The sequence below is a fragment of the Phascolarctos cinereus genome, unplaced genomic scaffold, assembly GCF_003287225.1.
Source record: "Phascolarctos cinereus isolate Bilbo 61053 unplaced genomic scaffold, phaCin_HiC Scaffold_5;HRSCAF=322, whole genome shotgun sequence".
NCBI classification, from domain to species: domain Eukaryota; kingdom Metazoa; phylum Chordata; class Mammalia; order Diprotodontia; family Phascolarctidae; genus Phascolarctos; species Phascolarctos cinereus.
The window spans coordinates 684,807-707,860 of record NW_027555958.1 but is presented as its reverse complement, the minus strand read 5'-3'; the positions used below and the strand labels follow the sequence as shown (position 1 = coordinate 707,860).

The following is a 23,054-nucleotide window of genomic DNA, read 5'->3' as shown; positions in this document are numbered from 1 at the left end:
GACTTATCTTCCTTTGAAGCTTAGTTTAGGGGCCAGGACCACACCTCCTGAATCTGGGCACAGTGGAGGCTGACAAACAGAGTGTGTTCAGCCACCTTCCTGATCCCCTTGGACTCCTCTCCCTGCCAGCCACAAACAGTTGTCATTGCACTCTCCCCTGAACTCTCTGGGATCACTATGTACACAAGTCTTGCCATCAGCCCCTTGAGGGCAGGGGCTCTCTCACTAATATCTTTGAATCCTTAGTTTGGCTCCCAGTAGGCTTGTGGAATTGAGAGGAATTTTGATGTGATGGCAGCAGGCTGTAGAGAATGCAAAGTGTGTAGATCAGCATTTGGACTCACCCCTGCCCGTTGCTGGCTGTGTAGCCCTGGGCAGGTCTCTGTCCCTATCTTAGTCTCAGTTTCCTCCTTTTCGTTCCTACCTCCTCCAGCTGTGGGAGAGTGCAGGGGGCTAAGTTGTGTGTTGAAATGGGGGCATTCTCCCTCTCTGTATCTCTCTCTCTCTCTTTCTCTCTCTCTCTCTCTCTCTCTCTCTCTCTCTCTCTCTCTCTCTCTCTCTCTCTCTCTCTCTCTCTCTCTCTCCCCCCCCCCCCCCAGCTGGGCAGAGACAACTCAGGGTTCTCTTTTTAACTCAGGTTAAAAGAGACAGCTCAGGTTCTCTTTTTAGTCTCTGAAACTTAACCTCAAACCACTCTGCCTCTCATTGATTGGCCAACAATAGGTCCCAGGCCAAGCCCTTGGTCATTGTTTGGGCTCTGATTGGCTCAGAATGAATGTAAATAGCAAGTATTGCTGTTTTGGCCAGAAGCCCTGAGGATCTTCCCCTCCCAGATCCATTTTTTTAAAACTAGATAAAAGGCCATTCTCTGCCTCTTTTCTTACCTAGCCTCAGTCACTGAATGGGTGTTGCCTCAGTCAAGCTGAGACCTGTTAAAGAACTTAGCTTAAGGGGCAGCTAGGTGGCACAGTGCATAGAGTACCTAGAGGAGGAGGACCCAAGTTCAAATCTGTCCATGTAATACTTACTAGCTATGACTCTGGGCAAGGCGTTCCCCCCCCCAAAAAAAAAGACCTTAGCTTAAAAAGGCAAAGGTTCTCTTCTCTCCCTACCCCAGCATCCTGGGCCGTCTCCAGTCATCCTGATCTATATCTTACCACTGGACCCTGATGGTTCTAGAGAGAGTGAGACTGGTGACTTTGCTCAGCCTTGCTCACTTAAATCTAATTCACATGCATGTCACGGCATCACCTCCCTGATGTCACAGTCCTCTTTGAGAATGAAGGTGGCAGGTCAAGTGTGTAAGGCTGGGCCCTGGCTCCTGCTTCCTCCACAGTCCTAAAAGGCCATGACTCTGCTCAGCCTGGGGGTGGGGACCAGACCATAGAGTGGATACAGCCAGGCAGCCCCCAGGTCTCCTATTCCACCCAGTCACTAGCTGGCTTCACATCTTTGGGGCAGCCCTCATGGCGACTTGGGCGTGGACCTCCCTGTGCCTCATGGCCAGCTCAGGGGCAGGCCTGCATGTCAAGGGTGGCCCAGAAGTCTTTGAGGTAAAGGCAAGAAACAACCCCAAGCAAAATGGTGAACTCTAGGAACTCCACTCCTCTCCATCAGTGCCCCTTCTTCCTTCCCTTCCCCCATGCCCATTCTCATTCTCAGCTGGCACTCAGGCAGTCATGGAGATGTTGGCAGATGAGAACCTCAGTGATGGGGCTGCCCCTCCCAGGACTGTTGGTATGTTTAAAGAGGAGTCTTGATGGAGAGCTCTGGTGGAGAGATGGGTGATGAGGTCTGATTGTGGGGGCCCACTTTGGGTACAGTGGTTAAAGAAAGTGGAGCCTTCCCTGCTCCTGCCCCCACCTAACCCTCTGCTGGACTCCAGAAGTGTTCCCCTGGGGCAGCCCTGCCAAGCGGGTAGCCTCCTTAAACTACAGTGGCTTCTGGGTGGTAGTGGGGGCAACTTTGTGGGCAGCGCTCCTGTGCAGCCTTCCTTGCTGGGGGCTTTCCCAGGTCAAGGCAGACTTGGCATGGCCTGCAGCATCTGTTCTGAGTCCCTCCGTCCCTCCCTCCTGTCCCAGCAGTCCCCCTCCCACTGAGAAGCCTCTTGGCTTCTTTGGGAATCAGTTGGAAACTTGGGGGAAAACCAGCTGCTGGGAATCCTGGCTTAGCCATCTCTCCTATTGGCGAGACACCCTTTCCTTTCCCGGGGACTTTGGTCCTCAGTGGCCGCAGCACCTCCTCTTCTCCTTCAGGGTCACTTGGGTTTGGCTACACTACTGAATTAAGTGTCCCCTGCTCCATTAATTCAAAGCTAATTTCGCTCAGGGCTGCTTGGGAAATGTGTGATAAGACTGTATTGGTCCAATTAATGTGGTATTCTATAATAGCACTTCAGTCTTTCAGACTGAGGGCCAGGTCTGTGTCAGGGAAACGTTGGTGAATGAGGTTATTTGAAGGGAGTGCACTTTTGTTCTTTTCAGGTCCAAAAGCAGACATCTAGGTCAAGTCTTAGGAATGTCCACTTGTTTTGAGGGGTGGGCTGGCATGGGCAGTGATGCCATCTGTGATTTGTTCCCCCGATCATTCCATCTCTTACTCTCTTTGCTGTCTTGAAAATCAGTCCCCCAGAGTCTTCTCATCCCCTGTGGGGCACACTTCCCCCAGGCCAGCTCTCTTCCTCACCTACCCTTTTCTAGGGTCATTTCTGGTTCCTTACACCACACCCTAGGGTGTGGGGGGCTGCAGGTCCCCAAGGTATGGGTCTGCTGTCCTCACAAAGGAGAATAAGTCATTATAGAAACTCTGGCCGGTCTCCATTTTCTGTCCAGTTTGGGGCATCTTAATTTCATCTCTCAGTGCCCATGGACTGAATCACAAGTCCTTGTCACGGTGGCATGATGGCTTTTCTTCCAAAATATAATTCTGTGAGTAAACATGAGCTCTCCCCTTCTCTTCTCAAGGGGGCCTGGCCAGTGCTATTTGCCTCCTGGCCATGCTCACCAAAGGCTGCCCAGGGCTCAGCTCCCCAGTCTTAGTGGCCCTTCTCTTCCTGTCTTGCAGGTAATGCCTCGGCACAGCTTCCTGGCCCTAGCCCTGGTGGGGCTGCTGATTCCCCCATCAGGTGAGTTCCACTGGCCTTTCTTTTATCTCTTGCTTTGAATCGTGAAGAAGCCTTGCAGCCCGACCGAGGGGGACTGACGGACACAGACCCAGAGCAGATTAGCCGAGCAGGGGACAGCTTAGCAATGGCCCGGGTTACTCCCTCATGTTACAGGCTAGGAAAACTGAGGACCAGAAGGGTTCCATTCAACCCAACCACATTAATTTGATTTCATTGTTTTTCATTAGCAAAAAACCTATTTTTTCTCCCCCTCCCCTAAAACGGAAAGGAAAACCAAAACTCTGGGTCAGCAAATCAAATTCCCAAAGTGACTGGGGGACCCAGAAATGGGAGTGTCAGAGCAGGCCCCCACTGTGTGCTCCCAGGGATGAGATCTTTATCTGGGGGCCCAGGCCCAGGCACTTGGGCTCTGGCTTTGGGATGGTTGGGTTGGGGTGGTTATATGGCCCTAGGAGTGGCTTCAGCCCTGAGCTGCTACTGGCCCAAACTACCCTCTGGTTGGGGTTAGGAGAGAGTGAGGGCAGGGGGACAGACTGGGGCTGGATGGAAAAGCCTGAATGCTTTGTTCTCCTCTCTTCCAGTCCTTTCCCAGGAATGTCCAAAGTACAAAGTCAGTACCTGCCAAGAGTGCATCAAGTCAGGGCCAGGCTGTGCCTGGTGTAAGAAGCTGGTAAGACGTCATCCTGGCAGCACTAACAAGGGCAAGAGGAAGAGGGAGGGTTCTGGTGCCCTTCTCTGCTGCCCCCTGCCCCTGGGCGTGTGAGGGGCCTCTCTGCTTTCTGCTTCAGGTCCTCACTGGATGTGGCCGGAGAATGCTACATCCTCAGCCTAAGGGCCAGTGAGAAAGATTCCAAATAATCCCACTTAGAGATGGAAAAGCTTAAAAAGCTCACCTCTGAAATGGAGACATGGGACATACCAGGCAGACCTGCCATGTACCAAGGAGGCTGGGTGGTTTGACCAGCAAAGGAAATAGAGAAGTGAAAGGGAAGGCTCAGTTCCCAAGTTGGAGATAAATATAAAAGAAAACCACCCTAATGTTTACACCAGTGACCACCCTCCTTTCTGCTGTTTGTGAGGAATTTTGGTGAGGAAACAAAGGAAAGCCTGGACCCAGACCCAGTGGCTAGTCTTGGACACAGAGAGCCAGTCTTAGATACGGTGGGCCAGCCTTGGACACAGAGGGCCAGCCTCAAATGATTCAGTCCACCCCCTGCCCCAGGCTTCAGGATGGCTCTGGGCCCTTCTCTGGGGTTCCAGGTTTTGGTTGGCTGGTTGAGGGGCGGGGTTGAGGGGAATTAGTAGCAATGTCCCTGCTGGTGCCTGGTGGCAGTCACTGGGGTCCTGGGTCCTGCCTGGCACCCAGCTGGTGCCCCAGTATCATCTGTGTATCTCGCCCTTCTCATCCCTCTGGTCTGTCCCTTGGTTTCTTTCCCCAGAATTTTGCTGAAAGAGGAGAGCCCGACTCCATTCGCTGTGACACCAGACAGCAGCTCCTACAGCGTGGCTGCCAGGAGAGTGACATAGTGAATCCCCGCAGTGTGGTCAGCCCAAAACCCGACCCACCTGGTGCCAAGAAATCCCAGCTGACCCCTCAGAATATACAGCTCCGGCTGCGGCCAGGTGGGCCAGGGGCTCATTGGGGGGCTTTCGGCATGTCCCTCCTAGGTCCTTGGCCTCCAGTAATCTCCCTAGCGGGCAGCCATGGGCTCAGGGCTCAGTCACTTCCCTGAGCAGGCCAGGCCCAAGTTCCTGATCGCCCACAATGGCCAAGCTCTAGACGAGAACTGTGTTCTATCCAAATGCCAAATCTTCCCCAGGTCTGGCACTCAGTAGGCACTGAAGAAAGATTAAAGGTCAAAGGGTCAGGGAACTAGAGGTAGTCAGGGCCTCAGAAACCACCTAGTCTAGCCCTTCATTTTACAGATCAGGAAACTAAGGCCCAGAAAAGGGAAAAGCCTGGCCCAAGGTTCCCCAGGTAGTAACATCAGATGCCTTTTTTGCCTCCAGATCCCAGGCTCTTAGGAAGGAAGGGAGGGAGGGAGCGAGTCAGCTAAGTGCTTGACACATAGTAGGTGTTTACTAAATGTTTATTGACAGACTGACTCTTAGGGCCCTGTGGCTTCTGATGGATTGTCTGAGACCTTGGCTTGGAAGACAGGGTCCTGGGTTGAAATGTGGGGTCCTGTACTCCTAACCCTGTGTGATTCAGTCCCAGCTGCTGACAGCGCAGTGCAGGCCCAGAAAAGGGGGAAGAAAATTCTTCCTCTGTGGCTACCAGGGTGTGACAGGCTGGTCTGAGGAAGCTGAGGGCAGGCTGTGAGGGAGGTGCCCTCAGCAAAGCAGCCATGCTCATTTTTAGAGGAGAGCCCATGAGCTGTGAGCCGTGGGGCAAAGAAGCAGCCACGCCTCAGAGTGATCCTGAGGTGGCCTTGCTCTGCAATGACCGTCCTCCAAGGAGGCCTGGCACAGCCAATCCCTTGCTTGTCTTCCTTGGTAGGTCAGACAGCAGCATTCAACCTCACCTTCAGGCGGGCCAAGGGCTACCCTATCGACTTGTACTACCTCATGGACCTGTCCTATTCTATGTACGATGACCTGATCAACGTGAAGAAGCTGGGGGGTGACCTGCTCCGGGCACTGAATGAGATCACTGAGTCTGGCCGCATAGGTACGTCTCTGCACGGGGCAGCGGGAGGAGCTGGGCATCCAGCCGGGGTCAGGGAACAGAAGGGAGGCCCCGTCCTCAGCGGCTGCTTGCTCGGGCCCATCCCTGCCAGCCACAGTGGTCCCAGGACATCAGGACACAGAGCCCCAGCCCCAGGGGCAGGGCGTACAGGATCATCGTGGGCTCAAAGGATGCTAGAGGAGACCAAGTCCATACCCCTCATTTTACGGATGAGGAGACTGAGGCATAGAGGGGTCATGTGACTTGCCCAGGGTCACATAGCTAATGAGTTTCTGAGGTGGAATTTGAACCCAGGCTGTCCACTACTCTACCCCGCCCCTGGAGGTGCTGGCTGGCTCAGTCCCTCATCCTCTCTGAGTCCGGCTCTCGTTCTCTCTGAGTAGTCTTGTGCCTTCCCTTCTGGGAAGTCTTCCAGGCTCGGGCCATGCCCCACAGACTCGCAGGCAAGATTGAGCTCCTGGCCAGACTCCAGGCTGCTGAGGACAGGAAGGACCCCAGACGTTTCTTTCCATACACTTCCTGTCCCTGGCCTGCTGCCTGTACGTGGTAGGCTGAACGGAAATCTCCAGAGCCCTAGAAAAGAAAGACTCGCGTGGTTGCAGATGCCAAGGTCAGGGAGGCTATTTATGACCAGGGTGAAGGACCTTTGGTAGGACTTCATCATCCGTACATGCATAGTTACTAACTCCATGAACTCCTCAGTGACGACACTCCCTTCACAGGTGCTAGCCCCAGCTCGTCCACACCAGTCATGCTGACACTTACGTGTGTCCTTTACATACGGGCCATTCTCCAGCCAGAGGGCATGAGAGCTGCCCTTCAGCCAGAGGGCCGATCTCTAGAGCTAGGCTCCATGAACCTGAACTTGGGTTAGGCTTTTAAACCAGACCTCAACATAACTGGTTTGTTGGCAGCCCTGTGCGTCTTCTGTTGGGCCTTCAGTGCCCAGCTTTGAGGTACCCACGGGCCTCACCAGCCTGGCTGCCGAAGGCCCCAGGACCCCCAAAAGGCTGGTGCTTGCTTCTAGCGTCCCCCCTTTGTGCCTTTGCCCAGGCCTTTTCCCGATCCCGCAGGCTTAGAAGCGAGAGCTTCCTCTGAGGCCCAGTTGGCTCCTCTTCTCCATGAAGCCTTTCCTGATTCCACCTCAGATCATACTGCATGCACATTGTCTGCGTGCTAAAGTGAATCGTAGGCTCCTTGAGGGCAGGGACCATTTGGAGCTCTAGTGTGGCAGGAGCTGATCTGTTCACTGCCCAGGTCCCTGCAAGCCAGGCACTGCCTTGGCCCAGGCCACCCCTCTCCGGGGATGTCCATCCATCCCCCTCGCTCTCTGCCTCCCTGCAGGGTTTGGCTCCTTTGTGGACAAGACGGTGCTGCCCTTCGTCAATACCCACCCCGAGAAGCTGAAGCACCCCTGCCCCACCAAGGACACCCAGTGCCAGCCCCCCTTCGCCTTCAAGCACGTGCTGAAGCTCACCGATAACTCCAACCAGTTTCAGAGCGAGGTTGGGAAGCAGCTCATTTCTGGAAACCTGGACGCCCCTGAGGGGGGCCTGGACGCCATGATGCAGGTGGCTGTTTGCCAGGTAAGCCCGGCCAGGGGCCCTCTCACCTGGACCATTCCTCCCTGCGCTCCTGGGCGGCAGGTGCTAAGCGTGGCCCTGGGCACGTCACCCACTGCCGTCGGGCTACCACCAAGAGGCGGGCAGAAAGGTGGCAAGGAGGAGTGAGCTGTGAAGAGCAGCACCTTCTGATGGCCAAAGGCCCCACTGGCCCCTCATGCACTCGGGTGCAGACAAAGGCTTTTGTCTAAGGGAAAGAGATGTGGGCGGTGGGGTAGGTTCCTGGCCCTGCCAGACATGGGGCCCAAGCATGAGGTGTCAGCGGCACAGGCGGGCCAGCATTTCACAAAGGAGGCCTGTGACCCAAGTGACTCACCAGGTCACACAGTGAGGATGCAGACCCAGGTCCCTTCCCGCTCTTGGCCTCAGTTTCCTCATTTACAAAATGAGGGAGAGGGGCAGTTCTCGTCTCCCCGCCTACCCTGGTTCCTGGCTGCCTCTCCCCTGCTGCTGCTCTGGGGATGGCGATGCTCCCTTCCTTCTGTCCTGGTGCCCCTGGGCACCGTGGCTCCCTCATCTCCAGCGCTGTGTGCCCGCGTAACCCCAAGTTAAGAACGAACAGTTCTCTGACACGATGACGCCGTGCTCTGGGCCCCCGGGTGTCAGCCCTCAGACACGCAGCGGTCCATTGGCAGATTGACTGGCTGGGGTTCCCCGCACCGCGGCTGGCTGCCGTCACTCCCTCAAGTCACCCACCTTTCCCGTGCGCCTCCCCATCCCCTGGGCTTGACGACCCTGCTGTCTCTCACTTGCTCCCATCCCCCTCTTCTCCCCGTGGCCTCTTCCTATCCAGCCTTGGGGCTACAGATGGGCACTTCCCGCAAGCGCCCGTACACGTGGTCCAGAGGTGGGCACTGCCCTTCCCTTTCCAGAAAGCACGGGCCAGAGGGCTCTCGGGCAGGTCCCCAGCACCTCCAGGCGAGGTGACCCAACGCTGCAGGGATGGAGGGGCAGTGCGGAAGCCCCATTCCGCCATCAGTTTCCATCTCCTTCCCTACCTGGACCTTCAGTCAATAAGCATTTATTAAGCACCTACTATGTGCCAGGCACTGTACTAAGCACGGGGATACAAAAAGAGGCAAAAGAGGCCCCTGCCCTCAAGGAGCTTCCAATCTAGTGGGATACAAGCATACAATCAAGCTAGGACAGGAGAAGAGGGAGGGAGCAGAAAAGTCTTCACCGCCCTGGCACCCTCAGGGCCTCACGGGGCCTGTGGGGCCTCGGACCGCCCAGGTGGGCTTCCCGCTGACCATCTGCTCCTTGGGGCCAACCGGTCTGGTAGCGGAAGTGCGCTGGGGGTCCATCAGCCCAGAAATCACGGCCTCGAGCTTTTCAGGATGAAATCGGCTGGCGCAACGTGACTCGCCTGCTGGTATACGCCACTGACGACGGCTTCCATTTTGCGGGAGACGGCAAACTTGGCGCCATCCTCACCCCGAATGACGGGCTCTGTCACCTGAAGAACAACCTGTACCAGGACAGCAACAAGTTTGTGAGTGCCTCGGAGCCCTGCCCCACCCCCCCTTTCTCTTGCCCCGCACTGAGGACAGTTGACATCAGGGGGTGCCCTCTTGGAATATGGCCTAGAGGAGGGAAGGGAAGATGCCAGGAGAAATGAGTGCAGTCAGGGGCCAGTCTAGAACTGATCCGCTTTCTGGAGCTCCGGCTGGCCTCGATCTGTCTAGCTGAGAAAGGGGTATGGGGCAGAGTCTTGGGGCAACCGCAGGGGCCAGGGAGGAAACAGGCTGTGCTCTCATCTGCGGGGCCCTTGGCCCCAGGGCTCCCCGCCTTCCTCTAGAGCCCTTGGCAGAATCTCAGGGTTTCTAACATTCTTAATTCAAGGAGATGCCAAATTTCAGTTAGAGGCTGATGAAAATGGAGTTGTAAATCTTGTCCATCCGCCACCAGGACAAAAATAGAAAGGGATAGGAAAAAAAGAAGAGGCCTTGTGCCCACCAGCCTTGGAGGTGTGGGCCCTTGGCAGTGGGCTTGAGTCCTGCCTCTGACGCTGCTGGCTGCTTGGGTCAACCCCCACTGTCCCAGGCAGCCCCTGAAGGGGACAGGCCACTGGTGCCAGGGAGCAGGTCCTCGGGAGAGGAGGTCAGTGAGCTCCTGGGCTCAGGGAGTATGCGGTGTGAGGCCTGAGTGTCCCTGTGGTCCAGCATCCCCCAGGAGAAAGCTGAGGGCTGACGGTCTGGGCGGGCGCCTGACGAGCTCATTTCCATGCTTACTGTGAGTGCTGTCTCCCTCTCTCTCTGTCTCTGTCTCTTTCTGTCTCTGTCTCTGTCTCTCTGTCTCTCTCTCTCTCTGTCCCTCTATCTCTCTGTTTCTGTCTCTGTCACTCTCTCTGTCTCTGTCTCTCCTCTCTCTCTCTGTCCCTCTATCTCTGTCTCTCCTCTCTGTGTCTCTCCTCTCTCCTCTCTCTCTGTCCCTCTATCTCTCTGTTTCTCTCTACCTCTCTCTCTGTCTCTCTATCTCTGTTTCTCTCTGTCTGTCTCTGTCTCTCTGTCTCTCTGTCTTTCTGTCTCTGTCTCTCTGTCTCTCTATGTCTTTCTGTCTCTATGTCTCTCTCTGTCTCTGTCTCTTCTCTCTCCTCCCTCTCTCTGTCTCTGTCTCTCTGTCTTTCTCTGTCTCTGTCTTTCTGTCTCACTCTGTCTCTATGTCTCTCCTCTCTCTCTGTCCCTCTATCTCTTTGTTTCTGTCTCTGTCTCTCTGTCTCTCTCTGTCTCTCCTCTATCTCTGTCTGTCTCTGTCTGTCCCTCTCTAGGACTACCCCTCCGTGGGGCAGCTGGCACAGAAACTAGCTGAGAACAACATTCAGCCCATCTTTGCTGTGACCAAAAAAATGGTCTCCACGTATGAAGTAAGTAGAGGGGCTGGGGTAGGAAGACCCAGTACCAGTCCTGCCTCGGACACTACGAGTTCAGTGACCCTGGAAGAGTCACTTGCCCTGTTTGCCTCAGTTTGCTGGTCCATGACGTGGGGTGATAACTCTAGCTCCTAGGTTGTTGTGAAGCAGAATTCACCGAGTGCTTTGGGAGGTGCAGCCTCTGCTAAGACCACGACTGTTAGGGTTAATTGACAAGCCCCGGTTCTGTTGGCCACCTTTCAGGAGGGCTTCCCCCACGCTCCAAGATCCTTCAGGGGCTTTACTTCTCACTGCCGCAGTGTGGACAAAATCCTTCCCATCCACAGCCTTTGCCCTTTCAACCCAACAAAGACCGAAAACAGCCCAGTGTCCCAGCTGAGTCCAAGTTAGGCTGGCTGAGGGTTGTGGGAGATGTGTGATGGGATGGGGTGTGAGGGGAGGAGGCTGTGTTAGGGGAGGGGGTGTGAAGGGAGTGAGCTGTGAGGGGAGGGGTTGTATGGGGAGTGGGGTGTGATGGGAGAGGGTGTGTGGGGAGGGGCTGTCTGTGGGGGGAGGGGCTGTCTGAGGGGAATGAGCTGTGAGGGGAGGGGCTGTGTGAGGGGAGGGGCTGCCAGCCACTAACCCTGCCATTTGGTTTCCTCTGGCTGCACCCCAGACCTCCAGAGTCCCTCAGTGGGCTAGAGCTGGGCTAGACTTCCGGACAAGAGAGGCACATTTAGGGTCAGAGTCTGGCTTGGACTTCAGGTCCTAAAACTGAGCATCTTCAGGGACCTGAGAGTTAGAGGGTTGTGAATTGAGAGCAGGAACCTCATTATCTCACAGATGAGGAAACTGAGGCAAGATTTGAAATCAGGTCTCCAGCCCAGGACACCATCTCTCTGCTGCCCCACTGACTGCCTTTCATCCCAGCCCCATATTGTACAAATGAGGAGACCGAGGCTCAGAGTGAGCCCCTTGCTGCTGAAGAGCGGTCCCTGGGAAGGAGGGGACATCCAAATGTGCAGCTCCACCATCCCCCATTATTCCACTGGGCAGGGTGGAGCCCCTTCCCAGAGATGAGCTCACAAAGAGCAGGGCCTGGGCCAGGTCCTGGGAGGGGCTGCAGCATTATTTAGGGGCTGGCTTGGGGAGGAACAGGCCTGGTCTGACAGCCTCACTTCACAGAGGAGGGGGCTGAGGCCCCAGGGCTCAGGGGGACAAACTTGCCCAAGAGCGCGGGACTTGTTTCTAAAGTTGGGGCTCTTTCCAGTCTGCTGGGGTGCAGGGAGCCTGCAGTGGGCAGCTCGCTCTATCAGCCGTGGTGGGAGCTGGCAGAGGGCCCCAGACACAGGGGTGGGCAGGCCAGCGTCTGTCCCGCAGTCAGTGTTTATGAAGCCTCTGCTGTGTGCCAGGAGGCGGATGTGGGCAGGGTGGCTGCTCCAGTGTGTGGGTGCACGATCCCTGGCCTTAGAGTGCTGCCCAACCAGACACCTGGACAATGTTCCCTGACTAGCCCGTGTGCTCCCAAGGTCCTGGGGTGTGGGAAGACAGGAGTGGGGTGGAGGAAGGCTGGGACATCACTGACTGCACCGGGGTGACGTCTTCATTTCCTTAACTGACAGAAACTCACAGAGATCATTCCCAAGTCAGCTGTTGGGGAGCTGTCCGATGACTCCAGTAACGTGGTCCAGCTTATTAAGAAGGCTTACAACGTAAGTCTGCCTGAGCTGCTGGCATGGAGGCATTTAGGGTCAGACAGAACCCCAGTGGGACAGCTTGGCTCCAATGCACTGCTCCCTTCCCTTTCTGTCCCCACAAAGCATCTCTCCACAGTAACCAGCAAGGAAGGCCGCTTGGGAGCCCCAGCCATGCCACTAGAGGTGACCAGGGGCAGGCCAGCCTAAGTCCAGGGCTGGGAATCCCCAGGAGACCCTTGGCTAGCAGAGGGTGACAGTGAGTGGGGAGAGTCCAAAGTGTGATGAGGGCTTCCCTGGAAAATCAGACTTGAGGGGAGTCCATGGCCCCACTGCCTCAGTGCCAGAGTGTAGGGCCTCGGCCAGGCCTCCCCTGCTGACGTTTCCTTCTCTGCCCTCAGAAATTGTCCTCTAGAGTCTTTGTGGATCACAGCATCATCCCAGACACTCTGAAGGTCACCTATGACTCCTTCTGCAGCAATGGCCAGTCAAGTGTGGACCAGCCCAAAGGAGATTGTGACGGAGTCCAGATCAACGTGCCGGTAAGAAGCCCCCACCTGTGCCTTGTCCTGTGTTCCTGGAGCATGGGAGCCGCAGGAAATGCCCCACCATCTCTGGGACGGATTCGGGGAGGACGAGGAGGCACAACAGAGATACAACAGGGGCAAAACTGGGGGAGTGAGGGTTTCCCGGCCCCTGGAAAATGTCTGTCTCTTGTGGGCAATTTCCCCAAACTCCTGAGACCTCAGAGGTGATAATTTAGTGATAGCCAGCCTTTCTAGAGCCCCTCCTCTATGCCATGGTGATCTCGTTGGGCCCTCACTGCAGCATTGGGAATTCAATGCTATCTGTGTCCTCATGGTGCAGTTTGGGAGACTGCAGAGAGGTTAAGTGCCTACCCCGGTCCTGGGTCTTCCCAACCCCAGGCCCAGCTCCAGGTTGCCTCTTGTCTAACAACCCCCCCCCCCAATGGTCACCAGCCTTGGCGTAAAGGCCTCTGAGGAAGTGGCCCTCCCACCAGTTATGGGCAGTTTTCTCCCTTGGGCCTTTTCCTGACATGGGTGCCTCCTGGCTGGGTCTCCCCTCTGGGGCGAAGCAGACTAGCTTCATCCCAGGAAGGCCGGAGGGGCTGCCTGAGATGGGGGGCAGGAGAGGAACTGGCTCCAGTCCCTCGTTCTGTTCCATGTAAAAAGAGACAAGCAGTGACCAGCAGGTTTGGGCTCCCCCCACCAAGGGAAGAGGAGAGGGAGAGAAACAAAATGCTCCTTCACTTCTTTTCAATTTAATTCACACAAATGAACAAGTGAACTAGATGCTGAAAGAGTGGGGATCTGCTCCTCAGTTAGAGAGCCGGTATACCCCACCTCCCGCAGTGCACCCCAGGGTGGCTCAGGCCAGGCTGGAAGAGAAGGCATTGAATGACCAGAGGGCCACCTCCCTGGCCATGCCTCAGGCCAGCCTGCCCAGCTGGGAAGCCCAGGAGGCTGAGCCCTTCCCTGCTTCTTTCCTCCTGGCTCTCCATCAAGGATCTCTGGGCTACCCCACCTCCTGCCACATCGATGAGCTCTCTTGGCCCTGCCCCATCTGTCTCTGTATTCCCCCTGAGGGTCTCTGCCCCCCCACCTCCATCCATGTCTCTGTATTCCCCCTGAGGGTCTCTGCCCCCCCACCCCCATCCATGTCTCTGGGCTCCCCCCAGGGGTCTTTGCCCCGCCCCATCCATCTGTCTCCAGGCTTGGGGCTGACCCCTCCCCCCCATGCCTTCTCTCAGATCACCTTCCAGGTGAAGGTGACAGCCAGCGAGTGCATGAAGGAGCACTCCTTCACGATCCGGCCCCTGGGCTTCACAGACACGGTCACCGTCCAGGTGCTCCCGCTCTGCCAGTGCGACTGTGAGGGGGAGAAGCTCAGCAGGCAGCATTGTGACAACAAGGGCTTCGTGGAGTGTGGCGTCTGCAGGTGAGGAGCCCGGATGCCGGTGTGCGTGAGCCAGGGCTCTGTGGACTGCTCCGTGACTCGCACGTACACACGCACACATGTGCATGCATGCAGCATGACACACAGATGCCTAGACATGGGACCACGTGCATAATGAGACACACGTGTGCACATGCATGCACACATGCTCACCTATACTAACATTGCATATACACGTGTGTGCATGTGAACTACACACAGCACACATAAACACTTAGACACATACGTGCCCACACACATGTGTGCACAATGCACATGCATATACGCATACATGCAGGACAGTGCACATGTATGCGCACACAGGATCCCATGACAGAGAGGGCACGCTGAGGCTGAAATGCCCATCCTCCCTCATCCTGTTGATGCCAGACCGTAGGATCCTGCAGTCCTGGAGTGGAAGGCTCTTCCCACTGGAAGAGGCTTTCAGGGCCTCCCCTCCCTGCCAGAGGTTGTCCCATAGCTTCTCTTGGCATCCCTGCCATGACAGGGACCATCACCGTACAGCTCAGAATGTTCTTGCATGTGGGTGGGATGCTGTGTGCCGCCTTCAAGGCTCCAGTTCCAGGCCTGGTCATTGAAAGCTTGGGCCTCTGCACCCTCTGATGGCCTTATGGGCCCCTCCCACCTCTGCTGGGCCCTGGGCCCAGAAAAGCTTCACCACAGCAGTTACCGGTCTGAGCTCCCCAGGTAAGTGTGAGGTCAGGCAGGGTGTGACAAAGGAACTGGAGAGTAAGGAAATGGACAGAGAGACAGACAGACAGGCAGGCAGAGAGATAGGCAGAGAGACAGACAGAGACAGCCGGAAAGACAGGCAGAGATAGGCAGAGAAAGAGACAGACAGACAGACAGACAGGCAGACAGAGAAACAGGCAAAGAGACAAGCAAAGAAACAGGCAGGCAGAGAGACAGACAGAGAGACAGGCAGACAGAGATGCTGGCAGCGAGACAGGCAGAGACACAGGCACAGAGACAGAGACAGGCAGAGAGATAGGCAGACAGAAACAGAGAGAGACAGGCAGAGAGATAGGCAGACAGAGAGACAGGCAGGCAGGCAGAGAGACAAGCAAAGAAACAGACAGAGACAGGCAGACAGAGAGACAGGCAGAGAGACAGACAAGGAAACAGACAGAGACAGGCAGAGAGATGGGCAGATAGAGAAACAGAGACAGGCAGAGAGATAGGCAGACAGAGAGACAGAAACAGAGACAGGCAGAGAGACAGAGAAACAGACAGAGGCAGACAGAGAGAGACAGGCAGAGAGACAGAAACAGAGACAGGCAGAGAGACAGAGAAACAGACAGAGGCAGACAGAGAGACAGGCAGGCAGGCAGAGAGACAAGCAAAGAAACAGACAGAGACAGGCAGACAGAGAGACAGGCAGGCAGGCAGAGAGACAAGCAAAGAAACAGACAGAGACAGGCAGAGAGACAAGCAAAGAAACAGGAAGGCAGAGAGACAGACAGAGACAGGCAGAGAGCAGCCAGTAGCAGTGAAGAGATGTAAAAGTAGCCTGGCCCTGGGTGTAGAGCTGTGAGCACTGCTCCTTGGATGGGGACCTGTGACGCCTCCTTCTCGGTCCTAGCCTGAAGAAACGGGCCGTGGGATGGCGCAGCAGTGATAAGGCTATGGGGGTGGATGCCCAGTCCCCTGGGCAGCCCTGGCCTTGAGCAGCAGGAGGTCTGAGAGAGAGAGAATGCCCCAATCCCAAGGAAATGCCAAGGGGGCCCCCGGCCTGCGGACAGCTGCTGGGCAGGGGAGTCCTCATGTCAAAGAGGGGAGCCCTGGAGTTGAGTCTTAAAGTAAATGGAGGGAGGGTATTCCAGGCATGAGAATAGAGATGGTGTGGGCAACAGCAAAGAGGCCAGTTTGGATGGTGAGGGAAGTGCAGTGCTGCTGCAGCCGGACAGAGGACTTCAGGAACACTGAGGGGCTCCTGGGGAAGGCTCCTGGCAGGTTCCCCCTGTCATAGACAGGGAGGGCAGGGAGTGTCCATTGGGGCTGGAGGGTGAGGCTGAGCTGCAAACCCCAGCCCTGGCTCCCTGGCTGACCCAGGACTCTGCCAGAGAAGGGGGCCGGTGACGCCCAAGCTCCTGTCCAGAGCTCCTGTCCAGCTGGCCTCTCCACTGTGCCTTTCCCTTCCCCTAGGTGTGACCCAGGTCACATCGGCAAGACCTGTGAGTGCCAGACCCACGGTAAGAGCAGCCAGGAGCTGGAGGGGAACTGCCGGAAGGACAACAGCTCGGTCCTGTGCTCGGGGCTGGGGGACTGCATCTGTGGCTTGTGCACCTGCCACATCAGCGACGTCCCCAACAAACTGATCTATGGGAAATACTGCGAGTGTGACAACGTCAACTGTGAGCGCTACGACAGCCAGCTGTGCGGCGGCCCAGGTGAGGCCCAGGCGTCTGCTGGTGCATGTTTGGTGAACTTGAGAGTGCTGCTCATAGGAGAGGAAAGTTAAGAGGAAAACAGAAGCAGGCCCTCAGCAAGGCTTGAAGGTGTTCCCCATGTATCCATGGCAGGTTCTGAGCCACCCCTGACGTGTGCAGCTTGCCCTTATGGGCCAAGGAGAAAGAAACCCAGGGTTAAGACATATTCATCTATTAGAGGCAGCCAGGAGGTGCTGGGCCTGGATCAAGGTAGTCCTGGGTTCAAATCCAGCCTCAGACAGGGACTAGCCATGTGACCCTGGGCAAGTCCCTTAACCTGTTTGCCTCAGTTTCCTCATCTGTAAAATGGGGATAATAACAGCATTTACCTCCCTGGTGGTCGTGAGGATCAAGTGAGAAAGTCGAGGCCTGCCCTTAGTAGGTTCTTAGTGACGCCAGCTCCTCCTCCCTCCCTCCTTCCTTCCTTTGTTTCTGCTCAAAGTTACCTTAGAAAAGGGTCCCTTACCATCTCTATAGTAATTAGCCACCTGTTTTGCACTCAGCTCAGGCAAAATTAGTGAGAGCTGATGGATTGTGGGAAGGCCTTTTGCACACAGTAGGTACTAGTTAAATGCTTATTTCTGCCCCTCTCCCTCAAGTGGGCCATTCTACCACACACAGACTAGAGTCCGGCCAGGGAAACTGACCGGGCGTGTCTGGGCTTTCAGCACGGGGCAGCTGTGACTGTGGGAAATGCAAATGTGAGGAAAAATACGAAGGGAGCGCGTGCCAGTGCGAGAAGTCCACCCGGGGCTGCCTGAACGCCCGCAACGCCGAGTGCAGCGGCCGCGGCAAGTGTGAATGCAACGTGTGCAAGTGTGACCCGGGCTACCAGCGCCCACAGTGCCAGAAGTGCCCTGGCTGCCCATCCCCCTGCAGCCTCTACATGTGAGTGAGGGAGACCCCCTCCCGAGCCCGGGGATGCACGAGGGGGTGGGGCCGGGGCTGAGTACAGGGCTGGGGTCGCTGGGCTGGGGCTGAGACTGGGTGTATTGCTGCACGATGGGGAAATCCCAGCCGGGGCTCCTTACCACACCGGCTCCTGAGCCCAGATAGGACGGCATTACTCGCACGTGGGCCATCCCCAGCTGCGTCCCAGACAGACAAGGCCACAATGTCTGTGTACTCTCTGTAGTTCGTGTGCTGAGTGCATGAAATTCAGGACAGGCCCCTTTGCCAAGAACTGCAGCGTGGCGTGTTCTGGTGTGATCCAGTCCCTCGCTCCTAGCAAAGACCACTGGTTGTGCAAGGAGCAGGCCTCGGATGGCTGCTGGATGACCTACAGCATGGACCAACTGGATGGGCATGAAAAGTACCAGATCTATGTGGAGGAAAAGCAAGGCAAGGACTGAGGCCTCCCAGGGTGCCCTGCCCTTCCCGTGGCTCTGGGGCTGCGGGGCTCACCACGGCATGGCACGGAAAAAGCCTCCGTTTCAGAAATTGGAGGCTATGGATTTAAGGGGCTCTCTGAGGCGCCTTCCACCCCCAAGGCCGTGAGGGCGTTTTTATCCTGAGAAAGTGCTAGCCATGGCCCAAGGGACAGAACCAGTGATCCCCAAGAGAACGCGTCCCCCTCACCACCCCACCACCCCCACCCCAAGGGAGAGCCATGGCATGGGAGACAGGAGGGGAGGGGGCGTGTGGCCACTCCCTCGCGGTGTGCCCCATCCTCACCCCTGGTGCTTCTGATCCACAGAATGTATAGCAGGGCCCAACATCCCCGCCATCGTGGGGGGCACTGTGGCTGGAGTCGTGCTCATCGGGGTGCTGCTGCTAGCCATCTGGAAGGTCCTGACGCACTTCAGCGACCTCCATGAATACAAGAGGTTTGAGAAGGAGAAGCTCAAGTCCCAGTGGAACAATGTGAGTGCCTGCCCGTCCCCGCCCAACTCTTAGCAGGAGCCTCAAAGGTCAGATTCCAGAGTGCTGGAGCCTTGGGCCTGGTGTACAGTGCTGTTCCCTAGGCAGCTCTTTAAGCACCTACTATGTGCTAGGAACCAACCCCCCCCCCCAGCTTGAGAGAGGGGCAGACAGGTTGCTGGGGGCCATAGCACTCATCCAGAGCAGAAAGTCTGATCGAGACAGTCTGAACAGGAAGAGAGCCCTGGTGGGGGAGATCCAGGCAGGCTTCCCTGGAGGAGGTGGCCCCTGCGCAAAGCCTGGAAGAAAGGGCCGGTAGGGCATCCCAGGCAGGGGCCACAACCCATTCAAAGGTAGGGAGACTGGAGAGAAATGCCAAGTTCAGAGAAGAGCAGGCTTGGCAGGTCAGAATGCAGTATGGCGGTACAGAGGTTGGGTCGTCAAGGGCCCTAAATGCCAGGAACAGGGTTTGGGTTAATCTGAGCAGGAAAGTGACCTGGGCTCCAAGAAAGGGGGCTTGGGTTGCTCTGGGGTGGATGGAGATACAGATTGGAGACAAGGTGAGCCACCGGCCAGATGGCTGCTGGCTACAAGTGAGGAGAGTGGCTATGTGCTGTGTGGAGAGGAGGGGATAGAGATGGGAGGTGCTGAGGAGAACGCCCTGCACACGTGCGGCCCCGGGTGGCCGGGGGAGGACCCCAGGGGGAGCCTGCCTGCCTCTCAAGACTAGGACTCAGTTTGGGTCTTATTTAACCAAGATCTGCCTCCTTGGGAAGGAGAGAAACAGTCTCCGTTCAGCTGAACAAATGCCCACCCTGGCCATGCCCACGCGGGATCTGTGTCTCCTTGTGCCCAGGAGGTGGGCAGCCCGCTCCATCAGGAGCTAAGGAGAGCCCAGGCAGAGCCAACGTGCCCGAAAGCGGGCAAGGCCTTTCAGTGTGGCCACGGGAGATGGGGGGGGGAAGCAGCAAAGGATCCGAGGCCCGTCACCAAAGGGAAGGGAGCAGGCTGGAGCTGGGGACTGGGAGCAGTCATCGGGCTGGCTAGGGAGGATGAGAGCCGGGCACTGAGCTGGCGAGGTCCTTGGTGCCCTGGGAGAGTTTCAGCCTCATTACAGGGTCAGAAGCCAGGGCGTAGCAAGGGGGTGAGAAGCGAGTGGGATGGGAAGTGTTGGAAGTTGAAGCCAACCGCCAGCCTTTGTCTGTGAAGGCGGGAGAGGTAGAGGAGGGGTGGGAGAGACCTGGGCACATTTGAGGGTGGCCGAGCAGTGGCTGCTGGAGAAGAGATTGATCCCAGGGGGCGTTGAGGGGTGGGGAGACAGACCTGGGAAGCCTCTGGAGGAGATGAGATCGGCTGCGATTCAGGGGCAGGAGAAGAGGCTCTGCCTTTGGCCTCCCCCCCACCCAGGGCCATTCCCCAGAAGAGAAGGGAAAAAACCAGTTCAAGAAAACCAACCAGCACATGGGGAGAGTTTGACATCATGTGAACAGTTCATACCTGTGGTCTCCCCCCGCCCCAGACGGTGGGAGGGGAGAGAAAGGTCTTCTCTGCCCTCTGTGAGCCCTGCCCCTCCTCCAAAGCAGCATGTGCTCTTCTGGGCCACGATACAGCCAAGCCTGTTTTCTGAACCGTTTGCCTGCACTGACCAAGTCCCCGTTCACGTCTCTTCCCAGGATAATCCTCTTTTCAAGAGCGCAACAACCACCGTTATGAATCCCAAGTTTGCTGAGAACTAGGTGGCCCTGTTCCTGCTGAAAGCTGTCAAGAGCCCCCCCTCCAATCACCTTCTGAAACAGCCACGTCTGCCCAGGAGAATCGTTGCTGGCCCTGAGGTGCCGGGCCCAGGCACTTGGCCTAGAGCCTGTAAGGTGCCTCTCACCGCAGCCCCTGAGGCCACTCAAGGTACCACTCTTGTCATTTGGACCCTCGTGAGGTTGTGACCTGGCTTGAGGACCTGCCCAGTGTCTCTAGCAGGAATTTTTTCCACCTTCCTTGAGGACCCGAGTGCTGAGCTGGACAGTTCTGAAGGTGGAAAAAAAATCACACTGAGTGTTCTATTTGATCAGGCCTCATCGCCCGGGACTCCTGCATGCCCACCTTGCCAGCCAGGGGAGTCTCTTTCCGCATCTTTGCAGTTCAGCCTACATGTCTGATGGATGTTCCCAGGGTCCCTCTGTCCACCCTGGCAGCTTCACCTGCATCTTCTACTCGGGGCCTACTTCTGACATTAAGGGGGATTTAAGCTGGTGTGGAGTTTGAAAATATGTGACAGAATGATCTAGAAATTCTAGGTTGTTGGTGCTGAAAAATGGATAGACAGATGTGTGGAAGGATGGATGGGCCTGTACCCTGAAATCTGTAGGAGCTGAAAAAGGTCGGTTGGTGATGTCACAGCATTGCAGCTACATGTGGGGGAGTACACAGACTCCCGTGACATTCCTCCATTGGGCATCTGTCATCCTTCAGTAGGTTTTATAGGCAAAGGTTGGCTGGAAATGACCCATGTCGTCTTAGGCTCCAAGGCTGGAATCCGGCTCAGTGGCTTGGTAGCAGATACTGCCTGGCAGGGTGCCCCCTTCTCCCCACAAAGCAGGTAACCGAGCCAATACAAGGATACCCTGGCTAGAGTTCATTGCGCTTCTGGTTTGTTTTTTTAACTTTTATTAAAATGCCAGCAGATTGGTCTCTGATTTCTTTTTGCAAACAAAATCATATACCTTTGAGAGCAAAGTTTAAAGGAATACAAACTCCATCCCACTAAGCACTCACTATTACTAAAGCCCACCTCCTGTGATCTCCTTTTCTCTTTCGATTCCTGGCACAACCCCCAGGACGCATCCCACCCACAGATTCCTGATGCCATCAGCCTGTGCTCCTGAGGCGAGGGCCCCTGGGCTGCCCGTCCACTCCCTTTTTGTAAGAGAACTGGTCTCTTGTCCTGGGGCCTTCCTCTGGCTGGGACATTCAGCCAGCCTTAGAACTGACAAAGTACGTGATCCGTCAGTAAACCAAGAGCTTCCCAAGTCCACGGAAGGGCGGCTCGTTGTCGTCTCTGGATTCAGGGTTAGAACAGGTTGAAACCAAGGGAGTGGGGATGGGAATGAGCTGGCATGTGACACCAGTGAATACTCAGCAGCGCCTCTGCCCAAGGTCACTCTGGGCTCCCACAGCTCTGACCCCTTGAAAAGGGGCCACAGTGCAGGGATCTGACCCAAGCCTGTGCTATGGGTACCTGCATTCCGCACACATATGCTGGTTATTTTGCTTCCTCATTGGCCACTTGGGTTTATTACAAGTCTGCCATGGGGCTTGGTGGGGGGGGGGTTGCACCCAAGGGCACACACCCGGGCATAGAGTGCACTCATGATTCTCCAGGCCCTGGGGCTGGCTGCTCACACTGATCAGGTCCCAGAGAGGGGGATGGGGAGGAGGTAGAGAGGATCTGCTGAGGGTCAGTTCTGGAGGTCTGGGCTGTCCTCATACCCCCACCACACCCTCTCTGATCCTGTTCAGAACAGGGCTGAGGCTCAGGAAAGAACTGGCACACCATGAGCTGGGCTGACCAAGCCAGTGTTGGGCCTAGACTTTAAAGTGGGCACCAGGAAGGGCCTTCCCCCGTCTAATTCCCGGACATCTGGATGCAGAGGGAGCTGTGGGCTGGGGTGATGTCAGAGGCCACGCTCTCTCCTCCCTTCTTCACTCCACTCACTCCCCAGATAGACACAATCCCCTTCCAGGCCTGGGAGCCACCAAATGTCTCTGCCCTGTTCCTGCCCGCCTCCTGCCCAGGCTGCAGGCCTGGGTGACGTCCCCCTCCCCAGCAGCCTGAGCAGATCCCACTTCAGGTGAAGCCACATTAAGCCTGTTTTGGCTGGCCCAGGGTGGACCTACTGAGGCTGCTGGGGAAGGGGGGGCCTCCCATCTAATAGGGTATGACACGCCTGGGAGCGAGGTGACCAGGCAAGGCGACGGAGGCAAGGCTGGGCGTTGTGGTGATGATGCAGCTTTGGCTGGAATCTCAGGCCCTGCAAGGGACAGCACTCTGGACCTCAGTTTCCCCACCTGTATCATCAGATGGGCTGACCTCCCCAAGGCCCTTCCCAGCCCTGAAGTACCCCAAACCTTGGAGTCCATGGTGTTTTCACCTGGAAGGACACTTCCTGTGGCCTGGGATCTGAGGACTCCTCCTGGGCACCCTGGGCTGGGAGGAAGTGCCCCCCACAAGCTCCAGGGCTCTGCCTGGAAGCAGGAGCAGGGAGGGGGGCCTCCCAGGGTTAGGGAAATGCTGGGAAATGGAAGCCCAAGCTCACTCCCTGAGACCAACCCACTCTTCCTTCCCTGGCAAAGCCCCTGAGCATCCTTCCCACTGTGGCCCAGACCAACCACCCTGCCAAGTCTCCCCTCCTGGGGATGCTGAGGCCTGCTCTAAATCGGAAGCTGCTCCCTCACCTTAGAGACCTTTCATTCTGGAGTCTAAATCTTGTCTCTTTCCTGCTTATCTCCACCTTGAAATATTTAAGAAAATGGTTCAGTAAGCACAAGGGGAAAAACACAGTGTTCTGCAGTCTCCAATGTCCTGTTGTCCGGCCCAGAGGCTCAGGAGAGACCACTTGCAGGGAGGCCATAGGAAAACCTCACTAATGTGGAATCCAAGTAACTGAACTCGGGGGACCGAGGTTTCCCGGGAAAATAAACCAGAGTGGGATGGCAGGTGCCTTCAGCTGAACTGTGTGACCTGGTCAAGTCTTAGGACTCCTCCTCCAGGGGGCCCCCACAAGCTCCAGGGGAGGGAGGCCGGGAGAGGCCTCCTG

The 23,054-nt window shown here is 56.4% G+C and overlaps 1 protein-coding gene across 6 annotated transcripts in view; it reads left to right on the top strand.

The window, feature by feature from the left end:
- ITGB2 (integrin subunit beta 2) overlaps positions 1 to 20,933 on the top strand; it is a 41,605-nt gene extending 20,672 nt beyond the window's left edge. For 5 of the 6 annotated variants that reach the window (XM_020973368.2, XM_020973365.2, XM_078154579.1 and 2 more), the window contains exons 2-16: positions 3,064 to 3,124; positions 3,706 to 3,794; positions 4,564 to 4,747; positions 5,625 to 5,795; positions 7,158 to 7,399; positions 8,772 to 8,927; positions 10,203 to 10,298; positions 11,906 to 11,995; positions 12,379 to 12,519; positions 13,749 to 13,936; positions 16,100 to 16,344; positions 17,052 to 17,271; positions 17,519 to 17,724; positions 18,080 to 18,246; positions 19,917 to 20,933. In XM_020973368.2, the coding sequence (XP_020829027.1) occupies positions 3,067 to 3,124; positions 3,706 to 3,794; positions 4,564 to 4,747; positions 5,625 to 5,795; positions 7,158 to 7,399; positions 8,772 to 8,927; positions 10,203 to 10,298; positions 11,906 to 11,995; positions 12,379 to 12,519; positions 13,749 to 13,936; positions 16,100 to 16,344; positions 17,052 to 17,271; positions 17,519 to 17,724; positions 18,080 to 18,246; positions 19,917 to 19,979 (2,316 nt within the window). In that variant the 5' untranslated portion in view covers positions 3,064 to 3,066 and the 3' untranslated portion in view covers positions 19,980 to 20,933. The remainder of the gene's footprint in view (positions 1 to 3,063; positions 3,125 to 3,705; positions 3,795 to 4,563; positions 4,748 to 5,624; positions 5,796 to 7,157; positions 7,400 to 8,771; positions 8,928 to 10,202; positions 10,299 to 11,905; positions 11,996 to 12,378; positions 12,520 to 13,748; positions 13,937 to 16,099; positions 16,345 to 17,051; positions 17,272 to 17,518; positions 17,725 to 18,079; positions 18,247 to 19,916) is intronic. The other variant, XM_078154578.1, reaches the window with a different exon arrangement.
- The last annotated feature ends 2,121 nt before the right edge of the window (positions 20,934 to 23,054 follow it).